Below are 27,974 nucleotides of genomic sequence, written 5' to 3'. Positions count from 1 at the left end.
CCCCTTTAGATTTTTATCTCTGGGGACATCTGCAGTCCATTGTTTACGAAAGACCAATTGACAACGTCCAAGAACTCCGGGAACGCATAATACATTCATGTAGTAACATAGTTCGGAATGTGTTAATTCGTGAGACAACTAAAAGTGTAGTACAGAGAGCAGTGTTCTGTGCTGTAGAAGATGGATTCCAGTTTGAACATAGGTTGTAACATAATTTTGTCACAAGTTCAATTTATTTAGTTTATGTATATCGTTTGTGGTTATAAATGATTTCATAAATTATTGTTGTATCTATTATTGAGTTATTATGAACTGGATTATCTGAACTTTCAAGATTCATCCTTACAGCCGACTGGTACCCTTGTTTTCGTTGGATTTATTTAATGATATAATTTTTTGAAATAAACTTATCAATTTGGCGATTTATGTATTTAAAATAAAGTAATTTTCATCTTTGATCGTTTTTCCTGATTGAACTGAATTTTCTTAGTTCAAGGTCATCTGAAGGTCATATTATAGCAATTCGTTGAATTTGTCTTAATACAAGCTATAATAATATGAAGTCAAAAATATGCAATGCTGTTCAAAAAAATAAAGGTGACCTCGATTTCTTATTGAAAAAATAATAATTTTGTTAAATTCAGTATTGTAGCATGTAGTACGCATGAAATTGATAAACTTTTGTTGGAAACATTTTTTTGTCAGATTAACAAAAATGCTCGAAAAAATGTGGGCAAAAGTTAAAGAAAGACCCTGTATATCCGCATTGAACATTTTCTGTTAACTCGTTTTATGTTTATATATTCGAATCGTTAATAAATTATTGTGTTGGCAAATAAGTGTTGTTTTCTTTTCTATTTGATAAATAGAAAAGAAAACTTTTCTATTGATAAATAGGAAAGAAAAAAAGGAAAAAAAGATTCTATTGATAAATAGAAAAGAAAACTTTTCTATTTGATAAAGAGCGGCTTCACGAACCTTGTGGGAGCCACCAATGTATTTTGGGATTGGAGGGAAGACACCTTTAATACCAGGGCGATAAAACGAAAGTAAAACAAGCTATAATTAACGGAACTCGTTTATTTACAAAATGCTTTCTCGGTCTACGCGAATGCCTTGAGATCGGTCAGAAAGACCTTGATCCTCGCTCTGAGTTCGTCCGCGTACCTCAACGCGGACTCGTCGACCCTGACGTCCTCCATGAGTAGATCGCAGTCCAAGTGTCTGTCGTCGCAAGCTCTGTGGTGGTGCTTCAGCACGTCCTCGGGGTCGAAGTGGTGAGCGCGTCTCGTCGACGGGTTCAGCGTGGTCAGCGCGTAATGATTGTGCACGGTCAACGCGCGTCTCGTCGAGACGAAGCTCTTCACCGAATCACCTTCCGGGGAGATCGAACTGGCCCTAATGGTGTTCAGGTAATCGAGATCGGCCGGAGGATGGGTTCGGTTCTTGGTTTGCAGCTCGGGGAAGAAGTAAGCGTTTCTGACGGCGTACGAGGCGAAATCCTTGAAGCTTCTGCCTAACTTGATCCTCTCGTCGAGCAACAGCTCGTACCAGTTCCGTCTCCTGACCGGCACGATAGTCTCGTCGATGTCGATAGGTAACACGAACTCCGATCGATGAAGGTTCTCGTAGAAGCAATGATTGTACGGTATCAGCTCCATCCGTCTCTTGATCCAGATGTCCTCGCCGAGCAGCCGCCTCCTGGCGTTCTTCTCGTTCGGCAGATCGCCCGGCAGCGTCAGATTGAACCATCTGATCAGGCTCGATCGCTCGTAGAGCCTGAGCACTCGCAGCACGTTCTCGTGCACGTTGAACACGTAAAAGTAAAATAGCTCCGCGCCGAGGATACGATGCAGCTCGACGAACGCGACCAGCTTCGAGGATATGTCCTCGTCGAAGTCCAGTCCCTTTATGCACAGGGTGAACTGCCTGCGCGGCTCCTCCCCGTCGTTTCTGTTCACCGGGCTTATCGCTAAACTATGACTAGCATTCTCGTGGCAGGGGTCCGGGCCCACGTACACTCTGGACGGCTCGAGCACCGAGTCCCTGGATAATTGACAGCCGACGAGGACGCCCGCGTAGCTGTCCACCGTTTCGCCCCACTCGTTCAACCAAATCGTCGAGACCAGCGCCTCTACGCTGACAGCTCTGCCTCTGTTATCCTCTTCGTACCTGGCCAACAAGCAAAAATCGCTGCTCAGTTGCCAAATCGGGCATGGGAGATTCTTCGCCTTTCTACCAAACTACCTACCACAACGGATTTCCATAATCGTGCAAATTATGACATAGCTGCCATTCACCAGCAAAGGGAAAATGGAGTAGGGTGAAAGTTAGATTAGAACACCCTAGTACAAAAGTCCCTTCAGTTTTATTAAAGGGTCCACACAATGGGTCAGAAATCCTTGTACAACCAGAAAGAGGGCGATTCTAACAAGGGGAGATTACCAATAGAACAGAGTCTCTGTGGTGACATGGTGCTTACAGTATAGGGCACGACCAATTGAAATTGACCATTTACAATCAATCCTTTTGATTAGAAGAGTAAAATATTAAAATCTGATATATTTCTGTTTTTGAATTCAAAATCTCGATTCGACGATTTACTGAAAATATTGAATTTTTCGTTGTCAAGTGTTGCCTTCGCTAAAATTGGTCTAATTTATAATACTTTTAATAAATTCCAGATGAACGTAATATAATTCAGAACACAGGTTCAAATCCTGGGGCATTAATTTTATTTTGTTTTCTACACCAAAAATGTATAGTACATTTTCATGATTATCGATCACTATTTGGCAATCATTGGTGAAATTTTTAATATCTAACGTTCATTTTTGTTTATTGAAACTAATAATATTTAGGAATCTATTTGAATTTATGCCGTACATTTTATGCCCAGTTTCAAAAGCGTTCATATTCTCTCTTTGTATGTGAAAAAATGTGTATCAAATTTGGTATGAAAATTGTTCGTTTTAGTGTTCGTTTCTGTGAAAATCAATTTTGAGAATTGTGCAGGTACGCGTACGTCTGACAAAGGAACATCGCGCACACGAAAATTTAGAAAACTTTGAACGATGGCGTGTCAGTAGAGTAGTTCATCCATAACACAAAACCATTTTTCATTCGTGCGGAATTATGGTTTCAGAGGGTACACTCGCCTCTGGAAAGAAATGCAGATTCCAGAACGACGTGAATATCGAAAAAAGTTTACGCGGAAGTTAAATCTTTCTATATCTACGAAGCTACGAGTTACTACTTATCAAAAAACCCGTGTTTTTCAAATTATCCCCACCACCAACCATTACAGTTTTGTTTCTGGATCTTTTATCTACCGAAACGAACAATTTTAAATACTATAATAACTTTTTCCGTTTGGACTAGCTCTATTTTCATCTGAATGTACAGTATAGTAAATGTAATAACATAAAATGTGCATGGAGCATTATAAATAAATGCTTCCCATGTTTCTACGATTTGCGTTATTCCAAATTTTGCATAGAATTTATAGAACATGTAAATACAGAATAAAATGTAGCAGTAACAGGACATTAATTTTAAGTCCACTCCCAATGAATTGGTATAATACTATACCTTTAATCAGGCATCATCAATATTCTAGCACCTTTAAGGGGACAGTCTCATGTGTACGTTGCACAATCTAACCATCTTTATGCATTTTTTTAAATTAAATGTTACATCTAACGTTACAATTTATTTTCGCAATTTATTTAACTATCCTTTGGGAATACAAAATAAATTTTTTAATAATTTTTATTGACTTTTCATGTTTTTATTACGTCCACAATAAACATGTGTTTAAAAACTAACGTAGGTGATTGTAGCTCTCAAGGTTGACTAAATAAAAAAAATCAAAACGATTTTTATTCGGTAGGTTTCCTGTTATCACTCGTAGCAAAATAATTAATTTATCTACTTATTCAATTACAATCCACAATATTTGACATTTATCTTAAAATTTAACAGTACATTCTTAAATATATATACTTTCAAAAAAGGAAATAAAAAAAAAATTAATGTTTTAAGGTCTCACATGAGACTGCCCCTTTAAGTTTTACTACTATCAAAAAATGTGTCTAAATTATTACGAATATACTTGTTTATGATGGTTTTCTGAGATTATATAATAATCCTATTGTTCTTAATCAAATAATATATTGATAATAAAAATAGTTAGATTTAAGGTCTTCGGGATAATTTTATTTGAAAATAAACTAAACACTGATGTCTTTTTTGTATCATACAGAGAATATTGTGTTTTTATACCATATACATAATATTGTAGTCCAAAAAATATGCCTGCATGTATAATGTAATTTCTGACTTACTGGGTCTCGATGTTTTGTGTATCAAAATACAAGCAATTCGCCGTATTGCCGAGAAGACGTAATTACTCGAATTCGCAGTACTAAGGCAACCGAAATTAGTTACGGTTTGTAGATTTAGTTTTTGTAATTTAATTTTTTATCCAATATCAAACCCTAAAAAGAGAGATAAATGTTATTTATGTGAAATGATGCCATAAATATACAAAATTTATCTGTAGAAAACATAATTAAACGTATAAAAATTGTTACGAATAAATAATTTTAACGTATGTAACTTTTTTTACAGCAAAAGATATTATAACATAGTAATTGTTAACTGGTGGCCTGCAAACTTATAAACAGAAATGTTAAATATTTATTTACGTTCAAAAAATGAAATAAAAAAAAATTGATTTTTTCGAAGTCCCGCACGAGACTTCTTAAATCGACCGACAAACATCAATCGTGTCGCAGGAAAATATTTTACTTATTTTTAAAAGCGTGTTCTTAAACGTAAACTTCGTAAAACTATCGAAAATTATGAGCAATTTTCAAAATCAATTTTCTCGAGACCGAAACCTGCGACAATAAAATGTCGCAGCAATTTAAATTTCTTGTCATTTCCATACGGAATCTCCCCGTTCTCGATTCCCGAGCCCACCGTGGACAATTAGGGAGATGAAAAAAAGCAAGCGTTCCGGAATTCCTTGTGGCGTGCGTCGTTAGGTTATTGAGGGTAGAGCGTTGCGCAACGAAGCACGCGAGGAATGCGGGCCGCTGGGGATGCTCTGGATGGCGCAACGGAGAACGTTAACACCGGAGTAAACGCGCGAATCGGGAATAGGAGAAAAAGTCTCACCAAACGGTGCAGAAAAGACCAGAGGTCGGCAGAGGTCCACGTTTAACGCCAATCACCCTCAGGCTCGGATAACCGGCCACTCGGAGGTCCAAGTGGGCGCTGTACAGGAAGAGCTGTCCGGGGATTGTCTCGAGCCACTTCGCGTCGGCTAACTTGAACGTATTTAACGTCGTTCCGTACGTTCCATTACCGTCGCACTCCTTGGAAGGTCTGTAATCGAGTGCCAATCTCCGCGCCCACGAGTAAGCCACGATGCTTCTTGTGCCTGGAGGTTCGCCACCTAGAAAATGTGTCAGGAAAGCCAGTGAGCCTGTGAAGATTGAGATTGCGTGATAGTCACGTGACGTACGGTACACTTTGCTCATTAACCTGGAAGCAGCGACCTGCGTTCCCGCTGAAATTAATTCGAACCGGCCACTTTGCTAACGTTGCAAACTTTCGTTACGCGTTAGGTCAATGGTTGGGGGATCGTCTACACTGGTGGACTAAATTATCTCACTCTACTCGACTGTCACTATCGTACACAGGCTCACGAAAGTATTCGAACGATGACATGTTCCTAATTGAAATTTATACAAACCGTACAGTATAGTAAATATTTTGAAATTGTCATATATACCGCGTATGAGAATAACATGTAAAAATTTCATTTAAATCAAATAACACATATCCAAGTTAGAAAAACTTTATTAGATTTAATAGCATATTGTAGGTCACAAAAGTATTCGAACTGTAAGGACAATCGTCGTAACAACTATTTACGAAAAAATGCTGATAATTAATATTCATCGGAAAGAAGATAAAACACCCTTGAAAACGAATTTTGTTCCAAGTCGATACCGTAGTTAGTTCTAGAGAAAAGAACTATTTAAGAAAAAGTGTTGCCTAGTAATTACGCAAACATCCAGTATTTAAATTCATTTTCAATTAAATAAACGATTTATGGTCCAGTTTTATCGTACACTAGTCGTACGATCAGTAGGAATTGATGAAACTTCTTTGGGTGTATAGTGTCAAAGCAAATTTCAAAATAAATATAGAAGACAGCATAAATAGTAATAACTGATATATTCATTGGGTAGAGGATGAAGCGCCCTTTAAAATGAGTGTTCATTCAAGTCGATAGCTTAATTAGTTCCGAAGATATACCGGGTTTTTCAAGTTGATCGCGTGGCTAGTTTTGGAAATATAAGGGTTCGAAGCGTTTGTTTACTTTTCATTGTTTACGTTGCAAGGTCAATGAATTTTTACAATGGCCTTCGCAAGATATTGATCGCGCGTGTTTGTAGTAAATAGTAAACACTGCGTTACTCGGTCACGAGTCACAGGCGAGAGAGAGGTTAGACGCGTTAAACGGAGACAGAAATAGTGGAAATTAAAATATTATCCCTCCATTTAAATTACGATATTTCCGAAATGAAAAGTCGAATCGTCATAAAACGTAAAACATTTCAAAGAGGAAGCTTTACCGTTTCTAACAGTGGCATAGTTATGGAGAAAACATTAGTAGTTTCGAAACTGCTCCCGTCTAAAGTTTTAGTATTTTTGATACACGTTAATAGACTTTTGTAAGACGGAGATTGGAATTTTAGAAATTACCCCTTTATTTAAATTATGATACCTCCAAAACGGAAAATCGGATCGATATAAACCAAAAGTTATTTTAAAGGGGAGTCCTTGCTGCTTCCAACGATGGCTCAGTTATGCAAAAAACGTGAGTAGTTTCGAAACTGTACGTGTGTAAAGTTTAGCTATTTTTAATATGCGTTGTTAGACTGTTCTAAGACAGTGGTAACTGAAGATTCTTTCCTTTTATCTTTGCTATACAGGGTGTCTCAGCATCGGTGGTACGAGCTGGAAGGAGGTGATTTTACATGAAAAAACAAATCGAAAATAAAAAATAAAATTTTTTCGCTTGAGGTTTCGTTGTCGAGAAAGTCAACTGATTATTTACAGGATTTAAATGAAAACCCGGCATGTAATTAACTTACTAAACTAACTTAATTAATACAAAAATTGTTGAAAATTGCTCATTGTGCTGTATACGTAACTATACTTTCTGAATTATATTTGTATGAACATACATTCTAATGTATTCTCTGTCTTTAATTCTTCAAATACCAAATGATTCTCACGCTTAAAATATTCTTCATATACACTTTTGTTTTAACATGACCCCATAGATAAAAATCAAGGAGTATCAAATCTGGAGACCATGATTAGTCAAAACTAAAGATAATAACATACTAAGAATAAGACAACAAATAAAATTGCAGAAAACACAATAAAAGTCAGTATTGAGATTTATCCGACATAGTTAAAAATATAGATACTCAATGAATATTCAAAATCAATTTTGTTAACAATAAAGCCTCAAATGAACAAATTTTATTCTTTAATTTTGATTTGTTTCTTCATGCAGAATAATCCTCTTCTTGGTTGTACCAGTGATGCTGGGACACCCTGTATATTTCCTATTTACATCGCAAATTTTGTTCGGTTTCTTACAAAAAAATATAAAACGTTCAACAGGTTATATGACCGGTCGTGGTAGGCAAGACAGTCTAAGTATTTTTCTCAGAAAACAAACAATAAGAATACGAGTGAATATTAAAAAATTTATTATACTAGAAGAAAAGTCGTGAAGTTAAATGGCGTTAAAATAATATTGTGTGTTAGAAATTCTAAACGAAATTTTACAAACTGTCATTTGTTCGATCATGATAGGTTTAGTATTAAAAAAGATGTTTATCTGGAATTGTGTCGTAAATTATTAAGAGAACATGGTTTTAATGCACGAGTTTCAAGAAAAAACCGTATATCAGTCAAAAAAATAAAATATTACGTCTCAAATATGCCAAACAGTATATTGATAATGTTTATTCTTTTTGGAGTACAGTATTATTCTTTAACGAAAGCAAATATAATATTTTTGGCAGTGATGGTCGCAAAAATATATGGAGGACAAAGAATACCGAATTACAATGAAAGAATTTACAGCCAACTGATGGTGTGGGACTGCATGGTAGCAAATTGGGTTGTAAATCTCGCATTCATCGCTGGAATTGTAGCTAAAATGAAATATTTTAAAATTTTGAAAGAAAATTTAAAAGACAATAAATTGGGTTTACCGGAAAAATATTACTTCCAGTAGGTCAATGACCCGAAATTCGAAGCATTCGGCAAAAACTGTTCAAGAATAATTACTGTACAACACTACACACACATTGCCAAATCCACCACAAAGTTCTGAGCTCAATTCCATTGAATACCTATGGGATGAGGTGGAAAGAAAATTAAAAAATACAATGATTACATTGAAAGAAGTGTTAAAACAGAAAATTGTTAAAGTATGGCATTTTATAAGCATAAGTATTACGTCAAAGTTAGCATTTTCTATGGAAAACCGTCTTAGGGCTGTAATAATAGCAAAAGGTGGGTCAACTTCATACTAAACGTTTGATTAGTCGAATTAATGTTGCTATTAACTAATGTTAAATATACAGTTCGAAAGCTTTTGTGACCTACGATATGTTATCAAATTTAAGAAAGTCTTTCTAACTCGAATTATTTATTTTTAATGAAATTTTTACAAGTTACAATTCTCAAATATTCCCCATACGCGATATATACGACAATTTCAAAATATTTACTATACTGTACGGTTTGTGTCAATTTCAATTAAGAATATGTTATCGTTCGAATACTTTCGTGAGCCTGTGTATGTATAAACGCACATACTTAATAAACAAGTCAAATTTCTAGAACAAGATTCACCAAAAATTAAACTCAACAAAATAATTCTAAAACAGAACAACTATATTTATAACATGGTACATAAATTGCAGCAATATCAATAGTGCATGTGAGAGTACAGCGAGTATGTCACTGAGAGTGTACAATGAGTATATCACTGAAGGTGATAGTGTAATCGGTTTCCAAATTTTTGTTTGAAACGAGAAATTTTATCAGGATCGCCCAATGTATATTACAAGACAAAATTTGTGTCGAACAGTGTAATCATCATTTGGAATAGTGGAAGAACTAAAAGTTATAATTATTAAAAATTCAAACAACATTGGGGTACGATGAAAAATGTTGGAAAAAATATGAAGAATAAAATTTTATATGTCGCATGGAAACGTAGCAATTTTATAAATGATTGAGTGTGCATTCTCTGACAGATCCAAATATAAAAGTGCTATTTCCTTACCATTATTTACATTAATTTTTAAATTGAAGTTATGTGCATTCTGAGAACGATCGTTTCGACATAAAATTGTACGCGTAATATGGAAGAATAATTCTAATCGATTGTGCAGTTTTATCGATAACCCTGACGTAACAGTGGCCTAGATTCTAATGCACTGATAACATTGCAATCCACTTCTATTTCAACAAGCTTTCGTATAAATTTAGTTTCTTCGTCTAGTGGTCATGTACATATATCGATGCATTATTCTACCCTCCTTCGGTTCAATGACCTAACCAACATTTTTGAATATCCGAGGAAAATGAGGTTTCATCATTTTGTTTGTGACGCCCTTGTTTCTCTTTATGTAACAAATAATTCAATACTTTAGCAAAGATTAATTTAAACTTTGTAATTAAAAAGAAGTTGTACATTTCAACATGAGAACAATTTAAATTATATTAAATTCATTTTTGTATACTTTGAAAGCCAAAAATTTTAATGTTTTTTTCTTAAATTTCCTTTATTTCTATATGATACGTATTGCAAATTAATTATCGAAATATTTCCCCCCATTTTCTACGACTTTTTATCGTCTTTAATTTTAACATTATCAATGCAATCTGTAGAATACAAAAACGTTAATGTGCAAAACTTTTTTCCAGCAAGTATTCAATCGCTCAAATCATCTAATGTTGTACTCATTTGTAAGTTAACATTCCGTGATAGTTTTGTGATAATTTGTTATTGCAATGCTGTATTGCTAACTTGGAATGGTCACTGAAGAAGTACAATGAAGATATAAGAGAAGAAATAAGAGATAAGAGAAGATATAAATAAAAAGATATAAGAGAAGAATGGATGCAATGTCTTATGTGTGAAATGTAGGTACATTGGGAATGTGCTAGTTATAATACCGGAAATTACATCTGTGATTATTGCAAATACATTTTAAGACTTAGAATTAATATTTAACAAAGATGATTGTTCCTATAGTGGACCTATACTTCCTATATTTTTGCTTCCCTAAGTAATTTTATTTTCTATTTGTTTTGTTAAATTTTGTAGCTTGTGAAGGTAATTGAAATACCACTATTCCAAGTTACCTTCGACTTATTGTTAGCCAAATCGTTATTTCGTGTCATTTTTTCAGTTAAGTTAAAATTTTTGATACTTGTTGTTTTTGTTGGAATATGGAAATTCGAGCATGGGGCTAATCGCGATACATGTTATCGTACAATAGAAATTGTATTGATGCCATCTAGGCTTTATAAAAGTGCTGTGCACGTTATCGATTTCTCTGTACAGTCTTGTGTCGGCAGTTAAAGTAAACACGTCTTTCTTTGTACATAAAGTGTAAATATACATATAATTGTGATCTTGTCAATTATTTCACCAACCAACAATTTTCCATTACTACTGAAAGTTCGAAATATAAAAATTTATTAGTTTCCCTATGATATTATGCAATATTGTTTATTCCCATCTTTTCCGATAATTTTTTATTCGTCTTAAAAGTATTCTAAATATGCTGTAGTTACTCTAGGAATCGAAAGGCTGTCTAGAGACATGGTAGTCCTCTAACCGGACGGAAGCATTGCGTCATCGGTTAAAGCCGGACGTGGTACACCGTGAATACGATTGCGTGTTTACCCAACGATCGTGCCATGTCCAAATAGTCCTTCCCATAATTCCTGTGTAATTTCCTTAACTCCTGTCTCAGGCCACGTCGATTCGCGTCACTGACCTCGGCCAAGCGTCGATTAGTTACATACACAGAATTTCAATTGCTCCGTTCGTTAATTGGCCTCTAATAGCGAATAAGCTCGGCCTGAGTACCGAGGGAAAACTCGTTTCGCGCGGAGTCACGAACGCCCCAAGAGTCACGACCACGATGTCCTGGTCATATTTTAATTTCTTTTCTCATCGATCGATTCCTTTAATGAATTCAATCGTGAAATACGCAATTTACGCATTAATGGCCACGCAGGGCCAAACGGATACGCAACTTAGATGGTTGACGATTTTGCACAACGAGTTTTAACACATTACTAACCGATTCGAAAGATCTTCCCCATTTATCCCATAAATTAATTGCATTATTCGAATACCTGAATTCAGGGGCTGCTTCTAATTTAAAGGAAATACGTATTTTACTAAACTATCATAGCACGAGGATGTTTATTATTTTTTCGAGTGTTTCAATACTGCTGGTTGTTTTTTCTTTTCTTCATATCTTCGTATTTCACCATCCACAAATTTTTGTTTCAGAATCATCGTAGCTTGGAATGTCTTCTAATTCTTTTGAGTGTTAACTTTTCATTTTGTTTATCGATTGTGTCGTAAAAATTGTTTCTTGTACGAATTAAGGAGTTCGAATGCAAGTACTTTCTCTTTTTATATCTGTTATTTTTCCTAAATTACTACTGTCAGAACGAGCCAAAATACCTTGCGAGCCTCGTATTAAATGCGGCCTATCATTTTATAATTTGCACTAAATTGAATATCGTACTATTTGAACTAGTATTAATTAAGATCGACGATGGGGAAAAATCTCATATTTTGTTTTTTGTTTTTTCAGTTATCATCGATGTGAAATCACGTCCAGTCTTTTTACAAAATCCTTTTGTAATCCTTATTATTATTATCGTATAAAACGAAATAATTTGTAACATATTCTATGCAATTTTCATCCTCTTCAAAAGCAAATTGAAATTCCGTAGACATTTTTGTGCACGTGATAGACATAATTCATAGTGCGTTTGTGTCTAGACTTTTGACTAGACGTTCAAGCCTTTAAGGAGGTACTGCTGTCTAGACTGTCAATTTCACGGCCCTTTTTGTGATTTTTTTTTTAATGATAGATAGGCTGTTTTGTACTGAAACTTTGTAGATATATTTATTCATCTTATAAGCATGTACAATATTTTTTTCATGGAAAAATATTAAAAATCGTGGGAATTATAATTTCTTATTTAATGGCTCTTTTGGAAAAGGTGCTCCAATGGCTTCCAGGATTCCAGATAATTTGAAACAGAGGGGGTTAAAGTATCTTCATAAGGAAGGTTGTAGTTATAGCAGGAACCAGGGAGAAGTCAAAATCCTGATAAATAAAGAAATGGCAACGCTTCAAGTTTCGAATTTCTATTTGTTAATCGTTCTTTTGTCTTTAGCGTATCAAAAAAAAATAGTAAAACTCAATATTTTTTTAAATCTCTAATTTCAGCTATAAAGGCGTGTCTGTTGAATATTCTCTCCAAATTTGAAGTCAATCGGTTTGCTAGGTCTTAAAATATCATGTAAGCCAGTTTAAATGCGTTTTTTTAAACAAGAAGCTATAACTCTCGCAATTTTTAATATTTTTTGATGAAAAAAATACTGTACATACCTATAAGACGAATAAATATATCTGCAAAATGTCACTACAAAACAACCTACCTGTCGTTAAAAAAAAAATCACAAAGAAAGGCCGAAGAAATGACAACCTAGACAGCAATACTCCCTTAAGGCAGTCAATTGCCAGACGCCGACTGTATAAGAAAACAAAATTATAGAAACATAGATCGTTTCAAATTTTATTAAAAAGTTATGACGAAAGTACGCATTACGAAGGGAATAATATCATTGACAGCTACTGCCATACAATGTAGGAATAAATTAGCAATATTTACATATTCATGGTGTTTGGCCAGCCCTGGGAAAAATTTTAATGGGGGATTCTAGAGGCCAAAATAAGACGAAAATCAAGAATACCAATTTGTTGATGGAAGCTTCGTTAAACAGTTATTAATGTTTAAAGTTCCGACCGTACTGAATTTTTTTCTTGAAAATGCGCAACATTTCGGGGGTATGTCTACTGACCAAAAATGATTGTAATTGACTCCCGCAACCGAAAATAATTTTTCCAAAATGATTTGAAATTTTTTCCTTCCGTCGAAAAATTTCACACCTTCTCGAATTTTTTTCTCGAAAGTGGGTAGGATTTCGGGGGTATGTGTATTCACCAAATATGATTGTAATTGACCCCCGCAACCGAAAATAATTTTTTCAGAATTAATTAAAAACTTTTTTTTTCGTCGAAAAATTTAGACACCTACCCCCTGTCGATTTTTCTTAAAAATTCCTTTTTCATTTTTAGTAATTTTGTTTGACGCTCTACAGAAAAGTTGTTTAATACTTTTTTGTAGGTACCCATGAGCTCTGCTTCAGAAAAAAGTTTCATTGAAATATATTCACTATTGTAGGAGTTATGGCTGTTTAAAGATTGGACCATTTTTATGGGGTTTTTCTCATTTTGCGGGGTCAAGGACCAACTTTTCGAATATTTTTGCGATTTGTACATATTCTCCATCAAAATACGCGTAGTTTGCTTTTTTAAACATTAAAATCGTCCAATCCGTTCAGAAGTTATGACGTTTTAAAGATTCGTATGAAAATTCGGGCAGACATTTCTGGCCAGAAATTATATTTTTGGTAAGGAATTTTTTTCTCGAAACTGAGTAGTATTTCGGGGGTATGTGTAATGACCAAAAATGATTGTAATTGATCCCCGTAATCAAAAATAATTTTTTTAGAACGATTTGAAAAATTTTTTTTTCCATCGTAAAATTTCTCACCTTCTCGAATTTTTTTCTAGAAAGTGGGTAGGATTTCGGGGGTATGTGTATTCACCAAAAATGATTGTAATTGACCCTCGCAACCGAAAATAATTTTCCCAGAATGATTTGAAATTTTTGAATTTAATTGTTAATAACTTTTTAACGAAGCGTCCATCAGCAAATTGGTATTCTTGATTTTCGTCTTATTTTGGCCTCTAGAATACCCCATTAAAATTTTTCCCAGGGGTGGCCGAACACCCTGTACAATAATCACTCTTAAGTTTCTTTGAGAATTACTTTTATATCGTTTTTTAAATGTCGTCTTTCACGCTTCGCTAGCTCTAAGGGGGATTCCTCCACTTGAAAGATTAGAAGTAGTCAACTTATGAATTATGCCCGGGATTCATTTTAAGATTCATTACTGTATATTGTTTATGAGTTCTGTGTTTACTAGCAAGGTCGTCAAACACCTTGAAGGCAATTTTCGCCAGTCCCATTAGTAAGTTGTTAGACTTCATATCGAAATGCCTCATCGAGAGTATGCAAATATGCACCCCGTTTATGGTTTCTGCAATGGGAATGCCCGAGCTGCAGTAAAGGAGTATGAACTGCCACGAATGGGCCTATACTTTAACCACCGAGATCACCTCGTTTCGTACCACTCGACTTTTATTTGTGGAGAGCATCGAGAGAAAAAATGTATATCGAACGCGAATAAATTCACTTAATAAATTGATAATCACACGAAACAAAATAAAAGTGAAGTTCCTAGAATAATAAATACGATTGTTTACCGTTGTTAATTTCACGTTTTATAGCGACAGAATTCTTTTAAATTGATTTACCGATTAAAACGCTCATTCTACTCGTTCATTTGTATTAAAAAATAATTTCGATTCGACTATCGATGAATAACTATTAATTTAATTAACAATCGACGGAAGCGAGTAATGTTTAATTTAATTGTTTGCCATCATAAGCGATTAAATGCATTTAGTTACGAATACTTTTAATACTCAAATATAATTTAATATTCAGTTACAACCTAATAACATATTCAGTGGAAATTCAGATGCTGAAGAGGTTCGAAACGTAAAAGTCGTAGTATTTATAGATAAGGGGTTAACATTTTATTCAAGCAAAATAATTTTGAATTGTAATTGGAGATTAACGGTGATTTAAACGTTTTTCTTACGTTATCATCATTTTTCATTAAAAAGAATTAATCATCTTGTTTGAATTCGTTTCAATGATTGGTAGAAGACTGAATATAATGCGTCGATGGACGTCTTGTGGATTAATCTGGTTGGGTACCACGTTTCCATTCAGAAAACAACACCTCGTATAATTAACTGCGTAATAGTTATGAATTTAATAATTGCTCAAGTTCAATAATAGTGCACGGTCTTTACCGTGTTTTTTCTTTCTTACTTTTTATAAATCAAACGTTAAACACTAGTTATCTTGGCTTTTACTGCTCGAACTTTCATAAATCTTAAGCGTTAACTACGTTTCAGTTTGAAGATTGAATGTCCGTCTTTATATTCAGTTCAGACTCGAGGAGCAAACATAACCACAATAATAAACGGGCCCATAAAGTTGAACGTGTGGGATTTTATTTGTCAGATCAAGTTTATAGATTTTTATAGAGTAACATAAAGGTACATAAATAGGCTTTGTAATTTATGTATAACCCATGGAGGAAACAGGCACACTGCTGAAACGTAGAGTTAATAAATATAATATAACAATCCGATACTGTGCAATCACTATTTTATTAATAAATTATTCATTCGTGTGGGACCTAACAGATACATATTGTGGGTATTTAAAAAAAAGCGATTTCATTATAATAGTAAATAAAGAAATTGCTACACAGCTATTACTAGTTCTACAATTTAGTTTCCCTATCAGGATAGACACTGGACAATGGATGGATAGGAACTGCACCATATAAGTATTCAAATTTTTACATTGAAATGCAGTTCCTCGAAGTCGTACCGATAGATCGATTCTCGGCAGACTGTCGATGGACAAAAACAGAGGGATTAAGTATGAGGTTAAACAAGGATAACAGAGGTAGGGAAGTCGGAGACAACAATCAGATAAGTCTCGCGGCGAGAGAGAAGATGATTGAAACAAAACAAGAAGGATGAGGAAAGCAGGTGCACAAACAGCACAGGTGAGGTTGAAGAGAAAGAAGGGAAGCGCAGGAAGGTGTAAAATGACGAGCATAACACACCATAACGTCATATCGACAACGAACGATGAATAAATTTCGTTTAAATAGCTAGATGAAAGAGAAGATAGGACACGAGGAATTTACAAGCGAAAATTCCGCATATTAAATGCGCACAAGAATTTCACGGCAAATAACTGAATTTATTTACTAACTAACGAAATTTCACGTGTCGGTACAATGAATAACAATTAAACGCTTTCAATTATTTATGGAAACTGCCTTTGATTCGCGGAAAAGAATTATTTCGTTTAAGAACGATTGTAATTTGTAAAAGGTGCGTAACAAAATTGTTATATTTATTTGCACGATTCGAAAGGTGATCGTAAATAAATTTAAAAATGTTAAGGTTTATGACTCGACTTAGAATAGTCGACATCACGTAGGCACGAATTCATTTCGAAGATCACTTACACTCGAGTCATAAATCTGGAGTGACGAACGCGGCGGCCATAACCGTCGTTCCGTGATCGTAACGACCGACCTGGTAGGGCCCCGCGAGAGCACGTGCATGCTGACCTCGACCAGCCCCCCAAATTTATTTTTAAAGATATATTTTTTGGCGGTCAGTTTGACTAAATGGCCAAAAAATGGTTTTTTCAAACACGCGTATTGGAAACCTTTTATATAAAAATTGTTGGAAAATGAATAAAGGAATTTTTACACTTAACTGATAATACGAAGTCTACATTCACTTTGATTATAATTAATATTGAACTCTATCATTTTGTGTATCTACATTAGGGTGGACCTTATTTTTCGATTTTCGAATTTTTTTTGAGACACCCCCTGAAATTGTGACACTAGATGAAAAAATAACCTATGCTACTTTCAAGACTTTAAATACTATTTCGCACGCGTTTACATAAATTATTTTGTCCCTATGAATTAATTGTAATATTAAATAATTAAGAAACTATAATCTTGATATACATCTACATCATTTCGAAATATTTTTACTTCAAAATATGAAGTCAAAGACGTAACAATGCTTTAAAAAATCTCTATAAATATCTTCGTTATTTATAAACATAGAAAAAAATGTTATGAGTAAAACTGGTACTATTTAACGAAGTAAATATAATGCGAAAAAGTATATTTTTTCCGGCAATAAATTGTTGTAATTTGAGAATCATGACTTATAAAAAACAAAAAATTCAAAATTTTGTTTCTATATCCTTATAAAGCATAAAGAGATGAATTCAAAGAGGTACTAAAATATATGAAAGCGATACACTTTAATGGAGAAAAATGGGTTACAAAAACAACAAATTTTCAACTGTAATGTACCATGTTTTCCAGATTCTGCATAGGTTACGTTTTTGTCTAGTGTCACAATTTTGGGGGGTGTCGCAAAAAAAATTATGAAAAAAATTTTTCATCAAATATAAATAAAGTGCACTCTAATCTACATATGCATAAAGTAAAGACAATTATACAAGGAGCTTTTCATTTTTCGATAGTATTTTTTAGGGTGCCTTGCAATACTAATTACGCTTTTAAAATATACGTTAACATTTAAAAGTTAAAGATGAGAAGAATAGTGAAATAACTATTGAAACAAACGTAGTATCACGTTCGTAACGCAGTAGTCTCAAGGTGAGACAAATTACCATTAGTATAACACAAAATAATACTGGCGTTTTCGATCGATTGTTTCAAAAGCAGTTTAAATTAATTCCCCATCACATTTACGAAATTTAAATTTTCTTTCAAACGGCGGATGAAAATTGAATAGAATGTGTTGAAAATTATTTTCTTTCATACAGTAATGAAGATTACAAAATGTAAACAGTTTAAGTATTTAAAAAACAAGGAATACAAAAAAAAGATAAGTTTTTATTGCGACTCGTACTTTATTAACACTAAACCTACCGGTACTGCATGTATACCCATTCTTACCGGTCAAATGACCAATCTTTCTTTTTCTCTTTTACGAGGCAACATACTTCTAATTTGTACATTATATGTATAGAAACTTGTGTTTTGATGTTTATTCGTAAGATGTTTTTTTCTTTTATGTGAAAAAATTTTTTAATATTCATCGGAAAGAAGATAAAACACCCTTGAAAACGAATTTTGTTTCAAGTCGATACCGTAGTTAGTTCTAGAGAAAAAAACTATTTAAGAAAAAGTACTGCCTAGTAATTACGCAAACATCCTGTATTTAAATTCATTTTCAATTAAATAAACAATTTATGGTCCAGTTTTATCGTACATTAGTTGTACGATCAGTAGAAATTGCTGAAACTTCTTTGGGTATGTAGCATCATACTAGATATCAAAATAAACATAGAAGATAGCAAAAATTGTAGTATGTGATATGATCAGTAAGTAAAGGATGAAAAGCCCTTTAAAATGAGCGTTTGTACGAGTCGATAGCTTCATTAGTCCGGAGATATAGCGATTTTAATTTCAAGTCGATGCGATGGCTAGTTTCGGAGATACGGTTTGTTTACGTTTCGTTGTGCGCTCGCGAGATCATTGATCTCGCGCGCGCGTAGATAGTAAACAGTGCGTAGTAAATTCTTGGAAATACTACGCCCAAACTAGGTCACGAGAGTCACGTACGCGGGGTAGGTCAGCAGCAAGCACGTGCGACAAAAAGGTTCGACTCCGTTAGACGAAGACAGAGATAGTCGAATTAAAAAAATTACCATTTACATAAATTACGATATCTCCAAAACGGAAAGTCGGATCGACAAAAACCAAAAGCCATTTTAAAGGGGAGGCTTTGTCGCTTCTAACAATACCTCAATAATTAATAAAACACTAATAGTTTCGGAACTGCACACATCTAAAGTTTTTAGTATTTTTAATACGCGTTAATAAGCTTTCGTAAGGCGCAGAGTCAGACGTAGCGGAATTTTAAAAATTACGATTGTCTTTACACGATGATACCTCCGAAACGAAAAGTCAGATCGAGAAAAACCAAAAGCCATTTTAAAGGGGAGGCTTTGTCGCTTCTAACAGTGGTACAATTATTAATAAAACACTAGTAGTTTCGGAACTGCACGCGTCTAAAGTTTTTAGTATTTTTAATGCGTGTTAATAGCCTTTTCTAAGGCCGAGAGCGGAATTTAAAAAATTAATTTTTACATAAATTACGATATCTCGAAAACGGAAAGTCGGATCGACAAAAACCAAAAACCATTTTAAAGGGGAGGTTTTGCCGCTTCTAATAATACCTCAATAATTAATAAAACACTAATAGTTTCGAAACTAAACGCGTCTAAAGTTTAACTATTTTCAATACGCGTTGTTAGACTGTTCTAAGACAGTGGGAACTGTAAATCCTCTCCTTTCGTCTTTACTATACATATATTTCCTATTTATATCGGAAGCTAACCAGAATTTGGTACCAAATGTCCAGTTTTTTACAAAAAAACATAAATCGTTCAACCGGTCAGATGACCGGTCGTGGTAGGTAAGACAGACTACATATTTTTCTCAGAAAATAAACAATAAGATTAGAAGTGAATATTGTAAAATTCATTGTGCGTATACTAGAAGAAAAGTCGTGAAGTTAAATGGCGTTAAAATAATATTGTGTGTTAGAAATTCTAAACGAAATTTTAAAAACGGTCATTTGACCGGTCGCGGTAGGTTTAGTATTAAACGTTGTTATGGAGTATCAGTGAATTTCCAGAGATTCTTGGAAAGCTCACTTGGAACGGAATTGCTTCAAGCTAGAGGCGTAACTTCTACAATCAATTAAATCCGTGGTCGTCGCCCATTCGCGAAGAGGTTCACGCGACCGGATTAATTCCGCGCTGAGCAGTGTAGTAAAACAATTTGTTCCGTTCGATAGGAACGACTATCCCAGCTGATGCCGCCTGTCGTTAAAACTGGTGTCTACGCTTGACCCAACGACCGCGTATTACGCCAAGTGTGAGCTTCGTGCCCTTTACTGCAGCATTCCCTTTTTCTATCTTCCACGTCACGGTTTACCAGTTTTATAATAAAGTAAAAATTGCATTACGAGCCTCGGTAGTCGCATGATAGAAATACGCATGTAAACTGAAGAATACGATCACGAAAAGCTACCAAAGTATCCGCATTTCCTTTTTCATAATTTTCACCAGCGTAATAGAGTATCTACTTACAGGTGTGCAATATTTTAGGGTAGAGGTTCTCGACCTTTTTAAACTCACAGCGTTGTATAGAAGAAGATTCCTACTCCTTTTGGGGTCACGGCACATATTTTAAAAGGAGCCTGATGGAAGAATACCTTGATAAAACGCCACTGTCTAACCTCGATAAAATGTACATGATTTGTCCTCCACTATTTTGTTCGTCGATGCGTTAACGGCTGGATTTTGAGGTTTTAATCCTTTCGACTCGACTTTTTCCCATTTCGATTTTCTTTCTCTTTGTAAATTTTTCTTTTCTTTTAAATTTGAAACTTGTGTGCCGATTGTAAAGACAGGAGCATGTGTATCTTGATGAACTTAATACGGCTACATATTCTCGATTCTCTGCCAGTTTATTGTCTATTATACACAATCAACATACACACATATTTTAAACCTATTCATAAATGTAATTTTTAAAAGATTATTACGATCAAACATCAAGGCAGAAAAAGTATGTAAAAGTCATAAGTAACACAATTGTTTAACTCTCGAGATTTACTTTAATCTTAAAACTTATCCCGTTAGATTCCTCCAGTATCAGAGCTAGCAAAGAAATTGCTGTTCTAAAACTCGTATTAATGGTACATGTCATTAATTTCCCGTAAAACATTCGATCGTATATCGTTGCAACTGCTTATAAGAACTTCACGACTCCATAAAATAGATATTAAACAATTTCTTTATCGCATTGGAATAATGAATAATGATTAAATTCTTTTAATTATTATTAAGAAATGCTTTCGATCCCTAGAGATATAATATCAATTATTTCATTCAATAGTTATTCTAATTTACAAAAACCAACATTATACGAAACAAATTTTTGTACCGCGTAACATCTTCATTTGCACGATTTAAACATTATTTATATATTTTTTGAGTACCTTCTTATTAAAATATTCCTTATGAAATATAAAATCATTAAATATGGTCTTTCGACTTCGTTACAGTTTCTGTCAACTATCATTCTTTGAGTAGTACTGTTTTGATGAATTTCTTGGTGCTCTTTACGATTATAAAAAGGTGCTGAATAGTATTAGAATAAGCATGGATTCAGTATCCAGTGATAAGTATAATCCTAAATTATGTGTATGTATGTCTTATTGTGCCGATTATCCGGAATGTCCGATTGACATTCATTCTTTTATTTCCTAGTCTTGAGATACACTCCTTTAAAGCGGAACAAAATGTTACAATTTTTGCACCTACCCCTGTTGATTTTTCTTAAAAATTTGTTTTTAATTTTCAATAAACTTGTTTGACGCTCTACGGAAATTTTGTTTAATACTTTCTCGTAGATATTCATGAGCTCTATTTCGTAAATAAATTTCAATGAAATATATTCATTACTGTAGGAGTTATGGTTGTTTGAAGATTGGATCATCTTTATGTGGTTTTTCTCGCCTTACGGGATTAAGGAACAACTTTGCGAATATTCTTAAAATTTCTAAATATTCTTCACCAAAATACGCGTTGTTTACATTTCGAAACAATAAAATCCTCCAATCTGTTCAGGAGTTATGATTTTATATATACATATACGCATGAAATTTTGAGGAAACATTTCTGGCCACAGATTATAATTTCGGTAAAGAATTTTTTTCTCGAAAGTGCGTAGGATTTCGAGGGTACGTGTACTTGCCAAAAATTACTGTAATTAACGCTCGCAATCAAAAATAATTTTTTCAGAATGATTTAAAATTTTTTAATTTCGTTGAAAAATTTCAGCACCTACCCACTGTCGATTTTCCTTAAAAATTTATTTTTAATTTTTAATAAATTTGTTTGACGTTCTACGGAAATGTTGTTTAATACTTTCTTGTAGGTATCCATGAGCTCTACTTTTAAACTAAATTTGATTGAAATTCATTGACTATTGTAGGAGTTATGGTCGTTTGAAAATTGGTCCACTTTAATGGGGGTTTTCTCACTTTACGGGGCCAAGGAACAACTTTTCCAACATTGTTGGAATTTCTACATATTCTTCACTAAAATACGCGTTATTTGCATTTTGAAACATTAAAATCCTTCAATCCGTTCAAAAGTTATGATATTTTAAAGATAAGCACGACATTTTGGATTGATATTTCTGGCCACAGATTATATTTTCGGTAAAGAATTTTTTTCTCGAAAGTGCGTAGGATTATGAGGGGTATGTTCATTCACCAAAAATTACTGTAAGTAACGCTCGCAATCAAAAATAATTTTTTCAGAATGATTTGAAATTTTTTAATTTCGTTGAAAAATTTTAGCACCTACCCCCTGCCGATTTTTCTTAAAAATTTGTTTTTGATTTTCGATAAATTTGTTTGACGTTCTACGGAAATGTTGTTTAATACTTTCTTATAGGTATACATAAGCTTTACTTTATAAATAAATTTCAATGAAATACATTTATTATTGTAGGAGACCATTAGAATCAGCTACTTCTTCCTCGAATCCTCGAAGCTATACGAAGCGCCAGAACTCATATACAAAGTGGCTACGCATTAATGTGTGTAAATGGAGGTGCAGTTTCCTTCGAGCACCGGTCTGCTGTCTGATAATACTGGATTGCTTTTTTCAATCCCTGTCATAGTCAACTCACATGTATTTACGCACACACTACAGCTGTCTGTTCATTAATACTAATTCAGTGAATAGTTTCTCAACTGACCGCCATCCATGAGAAGAGAACGCTAAAATCACGCGCGAATTTTCAGGTCGGTATGACAGTCTGATTGGGCCACGAAAATCAATAGGGTGTAAGATCTATTCGTATACCTCGTCTGTGGTGATACAATTGCGAAGTCATCTTTTGAATCACTCTGCCCAGAGATGAAAACATCTATCTCTATTGTCGTTTCCAATAAAAACAAATAAAACTTGTTTTTCATTGCAATAAACTAATAATGGATGACATAAAATACGCCATCTATTGGGCCACGAAAGTTCATAACGTGTGAGGTCTACTCGTATACCTCGTCTGTGGTGGGGTCTACAAAAAAGTCACAGATTATCCCCTTTTGGTTCTTCGATAATCCAAGCGACAATTTCTTAGTTCTGCACAGTACACCTATTAATACATTTACGTTTAAACGACTGAATGGATTTCACTGAAACTCAATATTCTAGTTTCATGATTACTGCTTATAGTACTTTGTTTTTCTAACATTCATATATGCATTACTTGCAAACGTTTTAAAAAACGTATTAAATAAATCGTAGGGAGAATTAAATTCCACGTAAGAAAGTTAAATAGACCTCCACATGTTCTATGCTAAAGAAACGAACTGAACGAAGTATTAATTTTTTCGCGTATCATTAACAATGAATTACTCAGACGCTAAGCGTCAAACGCAATTTTACCACTCTTAATTTTCGTTTTACTTTGACCTGTAGAATTACAGTCTAAATTATTGCACACCTATAACTAAACACCCTGTATGTACATGGAAGTCGAGCCAGCGTGGCGTGGCGCGGCGGCCGATCACTCGGCGAATCGGGCTGTAAATTACGTCACCTAATGAAGTCGCTACCGCCAAGGAACCGTGTAAAGATTTGTATCCGCGATAAGCTCGTGTCTCGAAGCGTCGCGGTGGATTTACGGCGTCGGTGGCTTCGCTTTTTGCACACGAATTAAGACGATTCGATCGGCGGCAGGGATACTCGGTAAGCACTGTACTAGCCACCAGTTAAGATCATAGTTGATGTCGATTAACAACAAGATGGAACGACGATTCGGTTCGAAAACCGTGTTTCAGGGATGTTCCGTCGCCCGTTCGACGCGAGATCCAATCGAGATTGCGAATTGCGTTAGAAACTATTAAATTAGTTAAGTATTTTTCATATCCTCCATCAGTTAACTCAATTTCTGCAGGAAATAGCGAAGGAATATTATTTGTTTCTATTTCATCTGTCATCAACAATCAATTTAAATAATTTGCTTCTAAGTAACGCGTATTTTACATTCACGCCTTCTTAAATATTTTTTCTAAATTATTTTATTTAATGTTTCTGAAGATGATGACAAATTGAGTCACTAAAATCGCCAAATATGATTCGCATGCTCGACAAGACTGTGATTTATAAACGAAATATGGGAAATAGTAGTAAAGTCGGTTTACTTTGATAGATATAATGAATAACTATATTTTTATGAAATGAAAAATTTTCATTATGTTGGCAATTGAGTACAGACTCAGGAATTCTGTATTACTTTATAAGCAGACATTCTTGTTACAAAAGAGTGTCTTTTGGACGAAAATTGAATCTCGGGTTATTGATTATGCATGTAAATAGAAATTCTTGAATTCTGTTCCCGGTTAAGAGTTTCGTCCGGGTTACCGAACAGGTATGTTAATTACCGATTACACGGATTAAGTTGTCTCACGTCTTGTCCAGATAATCGGTGTTCTACTCTATTCGACACGAAGTATAACCTGGTGCTGACATTAAATTACAGATTACATGGAATTACTGCGATTAATGACTTGTTTATACGCTGACTCCCAGCGGTGCAGAAACTTTGGCCCGCGGGCCATTCGACCCTTTTAACAAGTTCATCCGGTCTGCGCAATAAAGTTAAAAACTAGTTCGAAAATCTATATAAGGGGAATATAAGTGGTACATAAAAGTAATAAATAGACTGCGGATGTTTATGTAAATGCATATATTCCTAGGAAATAGATAAAAGATCATTAGAAGTCCTTAAAAATATATTTATTATTTCGCATGTTTTGCATATGGCATACGTTTTACATATCTTTTATAAAAACATATGTCGAAACATACTGCATATGTCATATACAGGGTGTACAGCCACCCCAGGGAAAAATTTTAATGAGAAATTCTAGAGGCCAAAATGAGACGAAAATCAAGAATATCAATTTCTTGACTGAGGCTTCGTTAAAAAGTTATTAGCATTTAAAGTTCCACCCGTACTGAATTTTTTTCTAGGAAGTAGGTAGGATTTCGGGGGTAGGTCTATTCACCAAAAATTATTGTAATTGACCCTCATAATCGAAACTAATTTTTTCAGAACGATTTGAAATTTTTTAATTTTGTCGAAAAATTTCACACCTTCTCGAATTTTTTTCTCGAAAGTGGATAGGATTTCGAAGGTATGACTAATGTCCAAAAGTGATTGTAATTAACCCCGGCAACCGAAAATAATTTTTCTAGAACGATTTGAAATTTTTTTTTTCACCGAAAAATTTAGGCAGCTACCCTTGTCGATTTTTCTTAAAAGTTTGTTTTTCATTTTTAATAAATTTGTTTGACGCTTTACAGAAAAGTTATCTAATACTTTTTTGTATGTATCCATGGACTCAGGTTCAGAAAAAAATTCCAATGAGATATCTTTGCTATTGTAGGAGTTATGGCCGTTTGAAAATTGGACCATGTTTAGGGGGTTCTTCTCACTTTACGGTGTTAAGGAACAACTTTTTCAACATTGTTAGAATTTCTACATATTCTCCACTAAAATACGCGTTGTTCGCATTTCGAAAAATTAAAATCCTCCAATCCGTTCAGGAATTATGACATTTTAAAGAATGGTATGAATTTTAGGGAAGCATTTCTGGCCTTATATTAGATTTTCGATAAAGAATTTTTTTCTCGAAAGTGGGTAGGATTTCGGAGTATATTTATTCACCAAAAATGCTTGTAATTGACCTTTGTAAATAAATATAATTTTTTTAGTATGATTTGAAATTTTTCAATTTCGTCTAAAAATTTCAGTATCTACTCGAATTTTTTTCTCGAAAGTGGGTAGAATCTCAGGGGTATGTGTATTCACCAAAAATTATTGTAATTCAGCCCCGTCAATAAAAATAATTTTTTCAGAATGATTTGAAATTTTTTAATTATTTTTTTAATGACTTTATAATGAAGCCTTTGTCAAGAAATTGATATTCTTGATTTTCGTCTTATTTTGGCCTCTAGAGTCTCCCATTAATATTTTTTCCAGTTTATTTTTTCCATTAGTATTTATTTCAGTTCACTAATTTAACGTTTGTGTACGATAGTCATGGCAGAAATCTCAACATAGCTATTTATCAATGGTTCACAATAATGGTAACAGTTCATAGATGTTACGAATAGTATTAATCAGTTATTCTGAAGTATGTTTGGCAGATAGGTTCTACGGAAACGAAATACCCAAAATGCCTAAAGCACAAAACAGTAAACGTATAAAAGTATAGAATTGAATTTCTTTAATAGTGGAAAAATGTTTTGTGAGTAATGGAGAAATTGTCAAGTGTCAAATATGTGACAAAGAAATTCAGTGTGACAAAAAATCACAATTAGTACAACATTTAAATACTAATGGGCACAGAAGCAAAGTTCAATAAAATAATAATATGGACGAATTTTCACGATCGAAAGGTGGGCAAACAGATAGTAGTAATAAAAAACAATTTTTATATGGACATGTGTAAAGCGATGGTGGCGATTAATTTACCTTGACGAAGTCTTGATAACGAAGTCTATCGAAGATTTCTAGCAAAATATACGAATTAGACGAATCGACACTACGCAAAAATTACCTTGATGATTGTTATAATTTGGCAATACGTAATATTAGAGAAGATATTGGGGAAAATAATGTGTGGGTTTCTGTGGATGAAACAACGGACAATATGGGACGAAACATAGCCAATTTAATTATTGGAAAAGTGTCTGAGGATGAGATGTCAGTACCACATTTACTTTCCTGTAAGCAATTAACAGAAACAAATTATTCTACTATTGCTAGATTTGTAAATTCATAAAAATTGGAAAACATTTAAAGGTGTTTTATCCAAATATGGTGCATCTAACGTGCGTGATTCATGGTTTACATAGAGTTGCAGAAGAAGTGCGTCAGTACTTTCCACTTGTAAATAACTTAGTATCTTCTATTAAAAAAGTATTTGTAAAAGCACCACTTCGTGTCGAAAGTTATCGAAGAATTTTAGAAAATCTTCCATTACCAGCTGAACCAATTTTAACAAGGTGGGGGACGTGGATTCGGGCAGCAATATTTTATGCTACGCTCTTGGAAGATATTAAAAATGTAGTTGAATCTTTCGATGCAAATGATGCATTAGCAGTTAGAAAAACACAAGATGCTCTTCAAAATAAATCGTTAATTCAGAATTTAATGTTTATCAAAATAGATTTTCAAACTTTCCCCGGCAATGTAACAAAATTAGAAACTATTGGAATGCCTTTAAGTGAATCGATGGAATTAGTGACGAATATAGATCGAAATTTTAGGAATGCAGTTTTAGTAAGAAATCCCTGTTACGAAACAATATTCAAAATTAGTGAAATTTTACGAAGTCAGATTGTGAAAGAACTTAAAACAATTAAAACATGCTACTTCAGCAAATTCAAGTATGCCCCAATCACATCTTGTGATGTTCAGCGTTCGTTCTCTGTCTATAAATTTACTTTAAGCGATAAACGTTATCAACTGACCCTTGACAATATTGCAAAAATACTCGCAACATATTGTAATTTAAATTATAACTGATTATTATTATGTTTAAATAATAAAATTATTGGAATATATTTTCAGTATATTTTGCATATTCCTGTATATTTTGGCATATTATTTGACATATTTTATTGACATAAACACCCGCAGTCTAGTAAGA

The 27,974-nt window shown here is 33.9% G+C and overlaps 1 protein-coding gene across 1 annotated transcript in view; it reads right to left on the bottom strand.

Annotated features, from left to right (window-relative positions):
• Positions 1 to 1,098: 1,098 nt before the first annotated feature.
• Positions 1,099 to 27,974, bottom strand: part of LOC143343425 (uncharacterized) — a 38,518-nt gene continuing 11,642 nt past the window's right edge. The window contains exons 2-3 of the mRNA XM_076768320.1: positions 5,185 to 5,464; positions 1,099 to 2,172 (exon numbers count right to left, since the gene is read on the bottom strand). Of these exons, the coding sequence (XP_076624435.1) occupies positions 1,104 to 2,172; positions 5,185 to 5,464 (1,349 nt within the window). The 3' untranslated portion in view covers positions 1,099 to 1,103. The remainder of the gene's footprint in view (positions 2,173 to 5,184; positions 5,465 to 27,974) is intronic.

Source organism: Colletes latitarsis, chromosome 1 (genome assembly GCF_051014445.1).
Source record: "Colletes latitarsis isolate SP2378_abdomen chromosome 1, iyColLati1, whole genome shotgun sequence".
In the NCBI taxonomy this organism is placed as follows: domain Eukaryota; kingdom Metazoa; phylum Arthropoda; class Insecta; order Hymenoptera; family Colletidae; genus Colletes; species Colletes latitarsis.
The sequence above is the reverse complement of the archived record's forward strand: the minus strand, read 5'-3'. Positions and strand labels throughout refer to the sequence as shown.